The sequence below is a fragment of the Phoca vitulina genome, unplaced genomic scaffold (assembly GCF_004348235.1).
Source record: "Phoca vitulina isolate PV1807 unplaced genomic scaffold, GSC_HSeal_1.0 scaffold1, whole genome shotgun sequence".
In the NCBI taxonomy this organism is placed as follows: Eukaryota; Metazoa; Chordata; class Mammalia; order Carnivora; family Phocidae; genus Phoca; species Phoca vitulina.
The window spans coordinates 43065916-43082440 of record NW_022589704.1 but is presented as its reverse complement, the minus strand read 5'-3'; the positions used below and the strand labels follow the sequence as shown (position 1 = coordinate 43082440).

Genomic DNA, 16525 nt, shown 5'->3' with positions numbered 1-16525 from the left:
GTGCCTTTTACTTTCAGAAGGCCATGGCTTTCTAGCTTACAACATCTTTGGAGAAAAATGGCCCCTTTAGACGTGGGCGCAGTGACTCCTCGGAAAGAGCTCCTCTAATCTTGGGATGTGGGCCTGAGATGTGGCTTTGGAGACCAGTCAGAGTCCCACTTGCCATGTGTTTTTAAGTTAGAAACTTATATTAGCAGTACCAAAATCCATTTCACACTAACTGCCAAATTATTTGTGCATTTGGAGGCAGCTGTGGTCAGCAAGACCAAAGCACTTTGTTTGCTTTTCATGGCTCTCACTGCAGCTCATTCCAATACTGCTTCCTGCCTGTCTTCCACCGACCCCATCGGCCACAGCAGTTCAGACTGCAAGCGGGTTAAGAAAGGGCAGTGCTCAGGAACGTGGTGTTATCAGCCTTACTCAAAAATAAGGACTCACATGTTTGTATGTCTAAGCATAGGTAAGAAAAACATGAGAAAAAACATCAAACCTACACATAATGCCAGGAACTTTTAAAATCTTTACGCCAAAGTTGTTTGTAAGAGACTAACGTTAGAGTTTCAGTACTTCTCAAAAGTAACCAAAATCTCTTGGCTGGCATGGTAAAACGAAACCACGCCAGGTTGTTCTCAAAGGGCCAAAACACACTAGCAGTTAAATGCTGACAATTAGAAACACTATTTTTTTTTAATGTTCTCTTCTTTGTTTCTTCCTCATTTCAATTTAAAAAGTCAATGCAAAGCCAGTCAGGTTCATGTGGTCTTACGTAAAAACTGAGAGGAGGAGAGCACCACGTGCAGATTATATTTAATGCAATACATATAGTTTAAATTTTAAAATAGACTTTGAGAAAAGTTTATCCCCACCCGAAAAACATGGCATTTCCGTACTAATAGAACTGAGGTGGCGACGGCGGGGAAATGAAGGCGCAGCTACAGAGACGGCAGCCTGCGAACGTTCTGTGGAAGGACCCTGCGAACCCGCCCCGCTAAGCCACGTGGGTGGTGTCAGTGCTAGTGAAGGAGGACGGGGAGTAAGAGAACACGCTTCACGAAACACCAGAAAGCAGTCTAGAAAAAGCACAGGAGAGATAATGGAACCATTTGCAAATGTATTTGTCCGAGACACACATTTATCAGTGAAAAACATGCAATTCTCAATGCAGTTACACAGGACGAGTTTTCAAATTGTTTGATTCTCATATGATCTCTGGTTAATTACTTGTCAGTCCCTATTTTTCCTTCTCAATTTGAAAATTTTATGACTAAGACTAACTACCAGCTAATAACAATAAAGACACATTAACCCATTTAAGAAACACGAATTAAATTTCTAGATTTGGTCTAGATCTACGATTAACTACAACTTTTTGAAGAGTAACAGGATTTTTGTCTTGAGAGAGCAGTTGTTAATAGCCTGGTTCCCTTGACAGAGATGTGAAGATAATTTCATTTACTAGTGACCGTGATAAAGGTGGAATATATTCAGCTTTGGATATTAAGCTTTAAACAGAAAAATACTCAAGGGTCTGGAAAACGTATTTCCTTCTCCTGATACCAGCCAGTATCATAAAGCCGTAACAAACAGAAAAGCTAACTCTCCCAAGGGAGAGAATTTGCCTTTAGCTTTAAATGGCCAGTGTGGAGAATGTAATAAAATAAAGTACACAACTTTGACCCCCTGCCCAGATACAGGATGGCTACCTTTGATAAACAGTTGACGTAATTCTGCATGACTTAGCTTTGAACGATTTCATAGGTAAACCAATGGAAAACCTCCGGCCATATTTAAAGCAGAGGGAACAAATAAGAATTCTCCAGAATAGAAATCTGTCAACCCTACATCAAGAAGTTCCCTAAGTAACTGTGTGATCTATCCAACAGCCTGTAACAGTTGGGCGCTGACTTTGTGCACAGCATTTTAAGTGCTGCTCGACTCCTCACCTGTCCCCAAGGATTCTCATTTTAGCCCTGATGTTTTCAGTGTATCCGGATATTGTTCATTTGTAAAACCCACTCTACGGAGAGGGCCTTTCAGTTTTACCTTTCATAAGATGCATGAAGCCCTTCAGAGTAACACGTTTCTGAATTAGGGAAAAATCCACTTGCTATCAACAGGTTGCAGCAAATTTGTTCGTCTTTGTTTCATTTCCCTAGAAACACAGGATGTGAAGGAACAGAGTAGCAGGAGGGAATCACAGATGGGAAGGAAAAATGTCGCCAGAGAAGATGAGAAAAATTCATGCTCTATACTGCATTCATCTGTAAAAAGATAAAATGTGGTTAAGTTTATTACACAGCTCTTGTGAAATGCAGATCCACATCTCTAACTCGGCCTGTCAGTTCTACAATGGGGTAGCAGGAAGACACTTCCACAGCAAATAACCACCATGGAATTAGAGAGCCTTCAGCTGTTTATCCTTTTTCCCGGACTAATCGAGACCTTTTATATCATCTAAGCTGATGGATTATTCCTCTGCAGCCTGCCGGCTTCATTCTGCCAATTCATCCAGGCCGCACAAAGCTTTTTGCTGTTATGCAAGTCTGGGGGCAGAGCAACGTGGCAAATCTGCTCCCACAAAACAAGGACGAGGCAGTGCTGAGCTGTGTGCCAGCCGGAGGATGGGATGGGGGCGGGGGGGAGATGATGAATGTTCCTTAAAGGCCACGCAGTAGGAATAATAAATGAATGTCTTTCAGGTACAGACTAGAGACAGAGAATTACGAGGAAGCCCTTCCCCTCCCCCCGCAGTGCCTCCTGCCCAGCTGCCCGGAGCAGGGCACCTTGTGGGCAGTAAACTGAGCGTCCAAACAATCCCAGCCTGCCACCGACTTCCCAGCTCACGTCCCTGCCGGGCTGTCCCCTTGGGCCAGGTGCTTTTCATCAGGGCTGAGTCTGTCCTGCAGCAATGTCTAGAGACAGGTTTGATTGTCGTGCCTGGGTTTGGGTGCGGGTGTGCTCGTGGCATCTAGTGGGCAGAGGCCAGGGCCGCTGCTAAATATTCTACAGTGCAGAGAACAGCCCTCTGAAACAGAAAATTCCTTGCGTCCCGGAATACCAATAAAAACACAGGACTAGACTGTAAGCCTCTTGGGAACTGCCCTTTATTTTAAGGTTTTGGGGAATTCCTTTAATACCTACTTAGGAAGCCACAGAGTGACCAAAACAAGGGAGTCGGAATTTGTAAGAATTTATAGTTGTTTCTATGAGTCCATTATTTTTAATCCTAAGTGGTCAATGGTGGGTAGGACACAGTGGGCTCTGACGAACATTATTTTGGATTAAAAGCACAATGAAGGTTTTGCCCCTATGTTTCAGTGTGTGGCTGAAATGTATAGTTAAGAGAGTGGACTTTTGGAGAGAGGTAAAGAGAGAGAGACAGAAGGAGAGAAAGCCTGGATCCAAATCCTGTCACCGTCTCTTACTGGCATGTGTGACCCAACCCCTTTAAATCTCAAGGTCTTTGTCCTTCCAAAGCAGAAGAACGTACTGGAAGGATTAAATGAGATACCATGTACAATGCCTAGTGTAGCAGATGGAAAGAGAGGATGGCTAATAAATGTTCCTGCTGTTATCATCAGCTTTGCCCAAAGGCCGGCAGGAGAGTAGACTGGTTCTCACGTAGTCCCTGAGGAAGAAGTTTATTGTACAGGAAATCCAGACTAAACACTCAAGTCATCCTGCAGAAAACACTGGTGCTCTGTGTCTCTTGGACAGTTTCCTCAGGGGCCTGCGGTCCTTCTGTTCCTGACCCTAATCCAGAGCTGCAAGCTGCAGACGTGGCTGAAATAGCCAGCTCCGAGAGAGGCTGCTCTGTTTCAGAGCATATGCTCTCCTGCCAGGGGTAGATGCTGACTGGAAATCATGGCCAAGGTTAAGGACAGATCATCTGAGACAAAGTAGAGTTCACCCAATTTGGGGACTAATCCAACTTCTATTTTGTCCAGCCAGCGCCTTATCCAGATTATCACCTCTCCTAGCTCCTTCAGTCTTCTAAAGGTTTAACCTGGAGAGAGAGAGAGAGAGAGTGTGTGTGTGTGTGTGTGTGTGTGTAAAACAGACTTCTGCCCTACGTGTGTGTGTAAAACAGACTTCTTCTGCCCTACGTGTGTGTGTGTGTGTGTAAAACAGACTTCTGTGTGTGTGTGTGTAAAACAGACTTTGTGTGTGTGTGTAAAACAGACTTCTGCCCTGTGTGTGTGTAAAACAGACTTCTGTGTGTGTGTGTGTGTGTGTGTGTGTAAAACAGACTTCTTCTGCCCTACACATGACATGAATGAAGTCATCTGGAATGGAATGGCTATGGGGGGGGGTGTCCATTTCCTGGCCTGTATTTAGAGAATTTAAATCACTTTCCCAGTAGCATCCCAAGAACACAGAGAAAGTCAGTCACACCGTCTGACAGATGGAGACAACTAATCCATCTCATTTTCTTAAAGCCGAGGGGAATAACGGTGATGACAGAGCTGGAACTCTGACTTCTGAATCCCAAACACGGGCTTCTCATCCAAAGGCCATGCTGCCTTTGTCCTAATGAACTGGGGTGAGACCTAGTGAGTCCTGTGCAAACAGTTTCTGTGCGGTGGATGTTTTGAACGCGATGAAGCTCTGCTTTTTCTGGGAGGCATTCCAGGACAGCGGACAGTATGCACGCTGGAGACTCACCGGGTGGGTTCAAATACTCATTCCACCATTTACTAGCTGTTTGATCTTAGTCAAGTTATACAATTTGGGATTGGGGGGGCGCTCCTTTTCCACACTGTAAAACTGAGAACAACAATAACCGCTAACTCAGAAGGGGGTTGTGAAGACTGATGAAGTCACTACTGGCGGAGTGCCCGGTACACGGTAAATCTCACCTATTAATGGTGCTGCTGACTGTGATGATAATGCAACTTGCTAAAGCACAATAAAGAAGGGCAGCCATTTTGTGGTTCCATCGACAGCTCTTACACTCTTGGAACAGGGCTTTATATTTGTTCCATTTTTGAGTCGGGCTTAGAAAGCACTTTATAGCAGACTCAGGGGCTACATTCCAACAGAGGATGCGTCCTTGCCCATGGAAAAGGTCCATTTTACACTTGCCAACAGGAACAGAAGTGACTTTTTTCATTCTCAACAATCAGGAATGTGTAAGAAATTACGGTCTCTAAAGAGTTGAGCCTGGGCTTCTTCAGGTGAGAAAAAGGGACTAAGAAAGAAGTTACATACCAGAAACTTGACTCTCAACAGGTGTTACTGATGTCACGTGCACACACGGCCACACAACCCCGGGTGTCTGAAGGACGGCACCCTCTCCACCTTTCCCTCCCCTGCCCTGCCCTCCTGCCTCGCCCCTGAGCAAATGGTCTGTGCCAGGCACCAGTTACAAGAAACTGACGAAGAAAGGACGGTAGTAACTCAGGGAGGACTTTTTTTAAAGGAGTAAACACATTTTAACAAATAGACTGGAATAGCTTCACGTGGAAAAGAGCTTAAAATTAAACAGTATCAGCAAAATTCCAGCCAACCAAAAAAAGTCTTTAAGAGGAAGGATTTCGGCCCGACAGGCAAACAATACCATTTGATTTACTGAAAAAACATTTTCCCAGAGGGACTAGATTCTCTCTTTTGTGGACAAGCCTGTTCCTATTCTGGTCATGACACTCATAACTCTTTCACTCCTAGAACTTTCTACTCCTGGCAAGTGCCCGACCACCCCAGGTGCGAGCAGCCCAAATCAGTCCTCAAATACGAAGCAGGTGGAACTGTACTGCTGTCGCTGCTGAAGCCTCTGTAAGGGCTGTTAACTGCCAAGCATCAGTCCTCTCTCTTCCTAAAAATAACACTCCTGCACCCAGACACAGTGCTGAAATAACAGGCCGAAGGAAAACATTTTCTTATCAGAGAAACGGGAGTTCCTTAATATATGAAATTTCTACAAGGACAACTTCAAAGGGCAGAGGCGGAATTTTTCAATATTTGAAATGCCATTTAGTTTCTGGAAGGTGCAGAGTGCCAGGAATAAAGCATCCTGGTGATGATGGAGCTTGTTTAAGCACAGCAGGCTCCGACTTAGCAGGGCTGATCTAAAACAGCCTCGCTGGCTCTGCCAGAGGCACCTTCCGACATCGTGCAGCTGAGCCGAGCGGCTGCCGGGCGCCCTCCCCGCCCCAGAGAGCACCTGCTCAGCGAGCGGCGACACATCCGCGTGGGGTACTCACCATACTGTCAAACTCCACAGAACCCACTATCCGCGACACCTCGTCAAACTCCTCAGGAGACATGGGGAGAAGGTTGTCTGTGGTCTGAAGTCGAGAGGGGTGACTAAAATGGGGAGAAAGGAAAAGGAAATGTTAACACCAAGATCGTGAAAGCGGTGGTGCCAACTTCGACATTCCGTCTTTGGCCTGCGATGGAATGATCCCTTGAGATCTTTATTTCGGCTCAGTGCACCCGCTTGTGCAGTACATCTGGAAAAGTACAGATGGCGGGAGGCTCCTGTCCCCAGCCCGGCCCCTTGGGAAACGTCCAGGACTCTGGAGATGTGAGCGAGAGGTAGCCAGGCCTGGGACCCGCGCCGCTCCTGCCTGGTTAAAGGTGCGGGCGGCGCGGGCAGCGCGTCACCGAGGGGCCGGCGCCTCGGGGCTGAGTGTGGCCCGAGAAGCTCCAGAGACGTGTCTGGGGAGTCCCTCGTCCCTACCTTGAGGTTTGTATGCAGATAAAGCTGCTCCAGAGTGTTTTTACATGAAGGCTACATCCATTCACCCCAAGACAGTGCTGCAGGCCAAATAACTGACAATGATTTTTCCAAATTTTTGTCTACCTTTTATAAAATGAAACAACAAAATAAAAGCAAGCGAAAAAAAAATGTATCTCAATCATCACTTTGGCCTTTTCCTCCATTGAAAAGAACTACTTTCCCACTCTGATCCATTTTTGTTCATTTTATTTATACTTTTTCAAAGTATCAGTTTGGGGGGGACTTAAATACAACCTTGGGTGGTGGTGGTGGCGGTGGTGTTTGGGTTTTTTGTTTTGTTTTTGTTTGTTTGTTTGTTTTGTATAAAGGCAGTAAAATTCTGATAGGCAGTGACACCAGGATCTCTAGTCAGGATCTTTCCAACAAGTCCGACTGTGGTGGCAGCAGCAGCGACTACAGTGAGAAAGCAAAGGACAAGCATCTTCAACAGGCCCCAGCCAGGAGCGGGGCTGGCCTGCGGGTTTTAAACATGGCTCTCTTCTGTGTTCACTTACACTTCAGACACAGAAATCAACTCAGTCTTGATGTATCCAGTTCCTTTTGGGCCATCGAGTTCCATTGGTTCTGGGGCTAGAAGCAAACACATCAGGTACAACCTTCGGTTAGCAGACCTTACCCAAGAACAGACGATCAACGTTCTCGTTCATCAAAATTTTACTGTTTGCCCTGACAGTCGGGTGGGTCCTGGAGCTTTAAGCTTTAAGTGACTTCCCTGCCTGGGTCACCTCACATTCCAGTGGGAATGCAGAAACAACTCAGAGGGAAGGGCGAAGAGCCCAGGACAGAAGTCAAGCTGTGAGCTCTCTCCTTCCCAGGCTTAAAATCCTACAGAAGCCAGAGCACAAAATGTGCCAAGTGTATCTGGGTTAGCGGTCCCAGCCTGGCTGCTACGATATACACATCTTCCGCCCAAAGCAACTGTGTGAATATTGACATTTCTGGTTCTGGAAAATAGTTAACTTTGTTGGCGTGTTCCAAACCAGAGCAGCCAAATCTCAAATGCAATTCGGCAAAGATGGAGAAGCGCTCTTAATGACAATCACTAGAAATAGTATCATCTCATAGATTCATCATATCACCCTGAATGAACCATTTTGCTTCTCCCGGGCCTTCGATCTCTCAATTTCAACAGGAACAGGCTGGTATAAATCAGTTGGCCAAAATATTGGAAAAAATAATGTAACAAATACACAAGACCAGAAATGGACTTTTTTGACACTCCTAAAATAAGAAATTCTTTGTTCATTTCTTACTGTTTATATCAGGCCAAATAGCATGTTATATTTCAACTATACTTTGGGTTTTACCATCTTTGGAAAGCCTGCTTACAGCAATTCAAAAGAAAGTGGCGGGAGGAGGACACAGCCGGGGTGAAGCTTGTGCCGGCACCAGGCACTTACAGGAAGGCCAGGCCAGTGTGTGTGACTAAACCCGGGCTCCAGCAAACCTTTGGACAGTGATGAAACGGGAACCTCATCACACCTGTGCTATTACTCATCAGGGCGCCGATCATTCACTTCCCCCACCTACCTTCCTTTGGCCTGGAGTAATATTTCCCGAAGGCATGGTCTTTATCAATATTCGGATACAGATACTTCAGGGGATTCTCTGGAATATTTTCAGCAGCCATGACTTTGTAATTGCGAATAATATCAGGGAAAGTAACCGCAGAAAGTTCTTTTTTCGTGTAAGGTTCAACGGCATGGAAGTAAGGTTCTAAAAAAGAGGAAGATCTAAGTGAGTCCCATGGACTATCCCAAAACAACAGAGGAGAGAAACAGAACATTGCAAGACTTTATGGATTTGAGTGACCCCCGGTAAGAACTAATCACAATATAGGATTTATAACACAGCATGCTGCTTCATTTCTAAATAAATCATAATCTTTTCTGAGAAACAGGAGAAATAAAGGCAATGCAACAACACTGCACTTATCATTATTTGCTGAGATTGGTAAACCTGGCAAGGTTTATTAAACATCTTCAGTAGCCTGCATCTTTAACGATGTCCCCACCCAAAGAAATACTAACTGGATCATCTTGGCTCAAGTCACAGATTAATAAAAAATAAGCTCATTCTCCGGTTGCTTTTCTTTTCGGATTGAAGAATGTAATTTTTTATTAAAATAAATGACAATACACGGAAAAAATTTGTAAACAAAAAAGGATCCTATTTGCTTTTTCTTCTAATCCTTAATGCGATAAACCCGTTTATTTACTCGTGGTCCTATTCCCAGACTTCATTTGAACCCTGCGACCTGACTGATCCCGAAGCTCAGTCTTGGCGCACACATTCCAGAGGCTGCTGTTGGGCGCTCTGGGGACCCTGCCCTGCAACCGCAGCCTCTGCGGGGCGTCCCAGAGCTCTGCAGCCCGTGCCGCCCCGCCTAAGCTTTCGGGTTGCCAAGGCTCTCCTCGGCTCTGCCTCCTGCTTGGCTCGCTCCATCTCTCAGCTCCGTAGAGGCTCCCCCCACCCCCTCCCCGGGGAGAGGATGAAAGGCCGTTTCTAACATCTTCTGCCCACCCTGGGCCCTGATCCCAGCGTTCCTGCATTTTCGTTAGGAGAAAAAAAAAAAAATACAACAAGAAAAGTAGGCCCTGTTTTTTGCCTCTTTCCCCCGAAAGCAGGAAAGTCGCTGGATTCCTTCAGCCCCTCAAAGAGCGCAAACTAGAAGCAACTGCGAAAAGAAACGTGTCTGTCCTTTTCTCATCTCTGCCGTTCAGCCTCCTCCCCCGAAACCGGCTTCGGGGTGCGGAGGTGCTCGGAGCCTTTCCGCCACAAATTCATTTGGCGAAACAGAAACCCAAGCGAGAACCAAGTTTGCTGGCGGGGTGGGGGGCAGGCCCCCTCTCGGGGAGCCCGCCCGTGCGCGCCTCCACGTGGGGCTCCCCGCAGTGCGCCTGCACGCACAGGCCTCCCCAAAACTGCCTGTCAGCCTCGCTGACTCACATCCTCCCTCTCCAGATGACAAACCTGACAGAAAGAGAAGAATGTGGCCTCGTCTTTTAAAAAAACCGTCATGCCCACCGCGCGCTCCAGGCCGTGACTCACACAACTCTCCCTGGCAATGTATTCAATCCTCTCTGCGAGGCTCGGGCGCGGCTAAGCTTTCCGTCGCCGGCGCCCCGGCCGCCCCAGGCGCTCGGCGAGGGAGAAGGGCTTACCGCCTCCGTTCTGGGAGCGCTCCACCCACGTGAACGTGATGGCCCCTTCCCGGCAGCTCTCGCTGAAGCGCAGCAGGAACGTCCCCGGCTGCTGGTCCTTGAGCAGCGCGCGCTCCCGCTCCTTGCTGATAAAGCCCACGATACACCTGCGGGCGGAAAGCGATCCGAGAGGCACTCTGAGCTTCAGCCGTGTTTTCATGTTAGCTTACAGACCAAGTCGATTACCGAAACTTGACAAAGGAACACAGGATAAAAATGGAGAGACCCTTTAGGGTGCTTTAACATCTATTTAATTGACACTTCAGGTAGCATTTCGCTTATACACGTGTCTGCTTAAGTGCAAACCAATCATTAACACGGGGCCAATAGGATGCTATAGATGATCAGTAAATACTTGCTGGATTAATGAGCCTTTTATATTTATTTGATGACCTTTTTTATTTCCACTTGATTTTTAAAGGCCATGGAAATGTCTCAGACAATATATTTTCATGTTCTAGCACCTCTGACAAGTTAAAGCCTTTGCTGAAATATCAACTGACCCTGGGAATAATTTAGATAAAAACAATTTACTGAGTTACAAAGGTTTTTCTTCTTTCCTAGGGGCAATACAGCAAGTCAGTGCTTAAGAAATTTTTGTTGAAGGAGTGAATGCATGAATGGCGCTCAAAAAATCTTAAGTGTTGAATATCCATATACTATGAGAGCGCAAGTTTAATCTTACGAGGTTCCACTATCATGAAGCCCCAACGGGACCAGCCAGAAAGCCTGGAAGCATCCGTTCCTGTGAGATGCACACAAGTCTTGTCAAATAAGGCGGTCTGTCCAGGTCAGGCCGGTCTCAGCCTTGCAGTAAGGGGGTGTGTCCTAAAATTATGTTTCAAAAATAAATCTATCAATGATCCTTACCCATCATTCCAGAGAGAGAGCAGGTGTTTTTTAATGAGTTCAAGGATGCTTTCAATCCAAAGCCAGAAAGGAAAATTTTTATCATTTATGTTTTCCTGCAAGTGTATAAATGCACACATTAGGAACAAAGAAATTCAAAATAGTGACTTACCATGCCTCTTCCCACCGTCGGATTTTAATTTGCAAAGCCTGCCCAGCTGCCAAAACTAACACTGTCTGTCCCCTACAGAGCCGCCCCTCCCCTTATGGGCATGCAGACACCACGCTCTCTCTTTCCTGGGCCAGGCTCTGCTTCCTTCTCTAAACTGTAGTGAACCAGCCAGGGAATGACCTCCAGGGTGAATCACAGAACAAAAGCTGCCCTCCTACTAGTAAAATCCAGTAGTGTGAGCTTGTCAGCACTGTCTGGTGACCCCAGCGGGTCTGATTATTCCCTCCAACTGGTCCCTCTGCTTGAGCAGGCTTGGGGAAACTCATCAGGCCCATCGGGCCGTCCAGGCCAGCACAGAGCACACAATTCTCATGGACGGGGCAAAAATGCTCCCAGGCAAGGGACCGGTGTGGGTAAATGGAAGACTCATTTCAGATAGAAAGAATGTTATCACACACTCAGGCGCTTCCTGTCAGACTCACACTTGGAGACTGACCTTCTGCACTGAAGGAAAGTAAACAACCTGCCCTAGGGTTTCCACGGGCCAGGGACAAACATGCCAAAATAAGCACAAAGATAAGTAACTACCACAGCAAAAAATATGAAAACCTCAACAGAGAGCGAGAACTCAGAGCGTAGAAAACCCAGACAGTACTCACTTTACAGAATCTTGTCCACGGAATGAGGCCATCAGGGCCAGCATTAGGACCTAACCAAATGAAACAGAAACAGAAATTGACTCTGAAGCTTTGGTTAGACTGATGGCTCTTGTATTTCCTCTCAAAGAGCCAACACCCAAAAGAGGAAGACTGTATGTACATGGTTGATATTCTCAGACACACTGATGCTAATTAATTGTGCTTTCTGGAGAAGCCTTCATCTGGTCCCTGTCTATGCAGTATCATCTCCAGTTGCCTCTTCCTCCTTCCTCAGCAGGCTCCTCTCCCACTGGTCCTTCAGAGCTTTCTCAAGCTTTAAACTAAGACCAAGATCACCCCTAGGTGATCTATTTCACTGACCCTTGACTTTTCAAGCTTATTTGGGCATTTTCCTCAGCCCTCCTCCAAATAGGACATGGGCTCAGGGAGGTTGATGCAGATCAAAAGCCAAGTGAGAGAAATGAGAGAGGGGAAGGAAACCTAGGGGTTATCAGCTACACAAATTAAAGCAGCCCAGGCCGTACAAGGCGGTGAGCCCGTCATCTCTCTTTGGAGAGAACCACAAATAAGCCATTATAGGCAGAAAAGGTATCTGTCTTAATTCTCACCAAATAAGGAAATGGAATGAGGTGATTTCTTACATCTTATTAAATGGCATAAGACCCCTACTGTGACAGCTAAGTGGCCACGAGAAGGCATATTGAGAGCCACTTGGTTAGGAAGAGTCTACTGGTGTTTGCAATATACACAATTCTTTGTATAGAAAGCAAATCTGGAAAAAAAAAAGTTGCCTGTGGATTTTTAAAGAAATAGTTCAGATACTCCCATTCATTGAAGATTTGACCTTGAGGCTAGTAGGTCTTTGATTTCCTTATGTGGAAGACTAATAAATCTATGACATTAGCTACTGAACGGGAATTCTCTATCATGGCCTGGACCCTGCCAAAACCAATCAAAACTGCTGGCCAAGGATGTCATCCTGCTGTGGGCAGGGTCTCCATGTGCTTTGACCACTGAGTGTATGCCATGCAGCGGGTAGCCCCAGGACCTTACTTATTCTCCCCGGGGGAGACTTACTGGGGACTTACTTTTTTCTCCCCAAGGTTAATAAGACTTCATCTTTCTCATCAAGGAACTTCTTTTAGCCACAACTAACATATTTTACATAATTCAAAAATATTTCCCTTAGGAAACCTGCTCAGTAATGTTAACATGAGATAATTGGGAAATGATTCATTTAAGTTTTTTATCAGGTCTATACCTACTTCCGAGGTTGAGCTATAATTCTCATTTAGCTGCAACAAGCTGCAGCTGGAAAAGCCAAGAGATTTTTTTTTTTTTTTTTTTTTTAAAACTCTTCTACCTTGATCAAAATAGAGAGCAAAGAGGGGAAAGGAACAAGTCGAGCTATTTTTATGAGTTTCAATTTTCATATACGGAAAAAGTTCCTACCAAGTAGTTTCTCTCCCAGCATGCTGAGCTGGTCCACATTGAGACCTCTTTTGGTGACAGAAGAAAACTGCCAGCTGAGCACTTCCGAGAGCTGGGACCATCGTGCACATGGTGGGTTCAGGAAGAAGGACAGGTTCTAGAGAAAAAAACACCCGGAAGCTCAGACCCTCGGTCCCAAGCAAGGCACTCAACCCTGGATCTGTCCCATAGTTCAGTTCTAGTTTCTGTGACACACACAAGTTTTCACAGAAGAGAAACACAGTTGATTCTCGTTATGTGCAGGTTCACATTCGTGAATTCAACCTACTCATGCAAAGTCACTTTAACCCCCAAACGGCTCCTCGTGGCACTTCTGGAGTCATTTGTGGACGCCATGAATAGAGCGGTGAAGACTGGAGTCGCCTGACATGGATGCTTCCAGGAGAGTCAAACGAAGCAGCTGCCTTCTTGTTTCAGCTCTCGTACCACAAGCGAGTGTCCTTTTCGAGGTCTATTTAGTGCCACATTTTTTGCCTTTTTGTGGGTTTGTTTTTTAAAAATTTCATTTTTAAAAAATGGTTGCAAGGATAGCGCTGAAGGGCTGTCTGGTGTTGCTAAGTGCAAGATGGCCTCGGGGCACCTTACGGAGCAAATACTTGTACTCAGATGCGCTTCGTTCAGGCATGAGCTACAGTGCTGTTGGCCATGAGCTCAATGTTACTACACCAACAGATATATTAGATAAGGTGTCTTTAAACAGAAGCCCACATAAACACGGCCACATATCGATAGGTTCAGTAGCAGTCATTCAGCATTTGCTAATTCAGTGTTCACAGTGACCTTCAAGAATGTACGTGCAGGGAATAACGAGAATCAGCCGTAATTAATTAACAGTGAGTACCCACACTTAAGAATGGAGCATGCTTGTTGAGCAGATATATACACTTTTTTAAAAGAAAAGCAATAAATGAACTCTTCCACAGTAAAAGTTATAGGAAGTCTATTGCCTGAGCTTATTCACATAGAAGGAAAATCATAATTCTCACTTCTGATACATACATATGCTTCCCTTTTCCAGAATTACTAAAGATCCTTAACAAAGCCACTCGAGTTGTCACATTTCTCTCAACATCTGGCCCTGAGGGGCTCTGTGAGATGCACAGAAGCCAGACGATGGGGTCTCTAGTTAACACCTATGCAAAAGCAGATGTGTTTTCCATACCCGGGGTTCTGTCACCAGCATGTTGTACCACAGGATGGAGGCCCAACCACTTGGGAGCTGGCTGACGTTGGAGATCACCACAACAGGCAGAGAGATCGTCTAAAAGATGACAAAGACCTTAATATCATCAGAATCACAGAAATATCACCTGCAGACCACTGTGTAGCCTCAAAACTAAGCAAGGGATGGTTTGTAAATTTGCACGTATTTTATATTTGAACACTAAAAATGTAAAGCTAAGTTCTTTTGTCCATAGCTTATTTTTGTTATATCATTCAGTTAAAAAATAAGTCTCCCTGTTTCATATAACAAATTAACATAGGACACCTCAACTAGAACATTTAGTTTGTAGCATTTAAAGCTGAATTGGGTTCTCTAGCTTCCCGAACCATTCAATTAACATCAAGATAGTATTAGCTGAAAAAGACCATCATTTTTAGCAATTAAGTAAATATGTCTAAAACAAAAACCGAGAAATAAAAATAAAATTTTCCATGTCTGAACCATGTAAGTCTCACCTCGAGGTCAATGACCAAACCAGGCTGGCACAACTGGGTCTCAAAACTAAGGGAGTGAAGCTCTTCAGTAACAATAAGAGGGCCCTTAAAAGAGAAAAGGAAAAAAAAAAGAAAGGAGTACAGTGATTCATTCACACATCCTGCAACTTTCGGGGGCCTCATAGGCACTGCAACAGGCTTCAGAAAGCCTAACCCCCAACCAAGTGCAATTCAGAAAAAAAATTCCCGTTTTCAATAATGTATCCCAGGTTTAATTACTGTATCTCCGTGTTCTCTCAAGGATTAGATTTCTGAAAGCCTGGCCAGGGTTATAAATTGACAGAAAGAAATGTCAGTAGGGAAACAGCAGCTTCTAATGGGTTTCTTGGTGATGTGAGGCTTCGTGGCTCTCAGCCCCTCTGCCCACTGCCTGGCCGCCCCGCTCCAACCCCAGGCGGACGGGTGGACAGCGCACGCGTTCCAAGAGGGATGAGTTACTGGAAGGACTGATCTGCATAAGCCTGGCGGGTCAGAAAGTCCCTGGTTTAGGGAGAAATGTAATAGTTTTCTAAGTGCCTTCATACACATTATCTCATGTGAGCCTCCCAGCAACTTAGAACCGGAGAGGCGCGGCCGCTCTCTCTGCTCCCGGGAGAGGAAACTAAGCCCCCGGGGAGGTCACGGTGAGCGTAAAGGTCAAAACCAGGGCTGCACTGCCAGGGACACTGCCAGGGGCGGGCGGTGCCTGTCCCACTCTTCCTCGCGACCTCTGCTGGGTGTGGTTGCAAGGACCGCCTGCTATGGGGGCACAAGGCTGAAATCGTTCCAAACCAAAGCAACTCCAGACATTCTGTCCTCTGTCCATAGTTCACTTTTTAATGCATTACAAACATCACTCCTCCTCAAGGATCCGGCTGTAAAAAGGAAAGGGACAGAAAGATGCTGCCACTGGGTAGGGAACGCAGGGGTGAGAAAACCCTCTTGCCACACTTCATTTTCAGCACAGCAGGCCCCGAACCGGCCTCTGGTTCCAGCTCACACAGTAATTCCCGTGTACCCTCAGCTACATCCTACAAACTTCCCGTGATCCACTTTCTTTGCCTGTGAAATGTGAGTAGCACATGGGCCCATTGTACCTACTCCACTGTGGCTTCAGGGAGGGGCCAGTGACTTCGAGTGCAAAATCATCTGACAAGCACAAAGCATGAAAGCCGTGGGTTTTTACTGTTATCACAGATACACCGTGTCCCAAAGCTCATCCTCTTCCCTGCTGCGTCTGAACCCCTCTTCAACGTGCCCCCGGCCTTCAGGAGCACTGAGCCAACCTGCCTGGACACACACCTGCCGATTAGAGACTATTCAAAACAGAGAAGGACTCACCTCATTAGTTCTGGTGCCAGCATTTTTCTGTTCCTTCAATTGCTATAGAACAAGAAACCACCTTAGTAAACAGCATGATAATGCTCACAGTTGCTATTTTCATCTATAAATCAAACTGAAGTCAGGGTTTAGAAAGAATAAGGATGTGAAATGATTTTCAGAGTGCAAAACAAGACATGAAGTGACCCCTGTGTGGGCTCATGAGCCTAAGTGCCCTTTTCCAGCAGCCTGACACCATGCAAACATGGAAGGATCCTAGGGATTCACATCCTGCTCCCTCCCCCCAACCCCATATGCAAACTTTTCCGAATGATCCCCCTTAAGCTTTATTAGCTGTTTCATGCTCCCCAGGCTCAGGGCACAGCTAAGC

General features: G+C 45.9%; 1 protein-coding gene across 1 annotated transcript in view; it reads right to left on the bottom strand.

The window, feature by feature from the left end:
• Positions 1 to 1090: 1090 nt before the first annotated feature.
• STAT1 (signal transducer and activator of transcription 1) overlaps positions 1091 to 16525 on the bottom strand; it is a 36750-nt gene continuing 21315 nt past the window's right edge. The window contains exons 15-25 of the mRNA XM_032406018.1: positions 16156 to 16197; positions 14797 to 14880; positions 14279 to 14377; positions 13078 to 13213; positions 11626 to 11675; positions 10816 to 10910; positions 9907 to 10052; positions 8273 to 8458; positions 7237 to 7312; positions 6204 to 6306; positions 1091 to 2261 (exon numbers count right to left, since the gene is read on the bottom strand). Coding sequence (XP_032261909.1) covers positions 2247 to 2261; positions 6204 to 6306; positions 7237 to 7312; positions 8273 to 8458; positions 9907 to 10052; positions 10816 to 10910; positions 11626 to 11675; positions 13078 to 13213; positions 14279 to 14377; positions 14797 to 14880; positions 16156 to 16197 — 1032 coding nt within the window. The 3' untranslated portion in view covers positions 1091 to 2246. The remainder of the gene's footprint in view (positions 2262 to 6203; positions 6307 to 7236; positions 7313 to 8272; positions 8459 to 9906; positions 10053 to 10815; positions 10911 to 11625; positions 11676 to 13077; positions 13214 to 14278; positions 14378 to 14796; positions 14881 to 16155; positions 16198 to 16525) is intronic.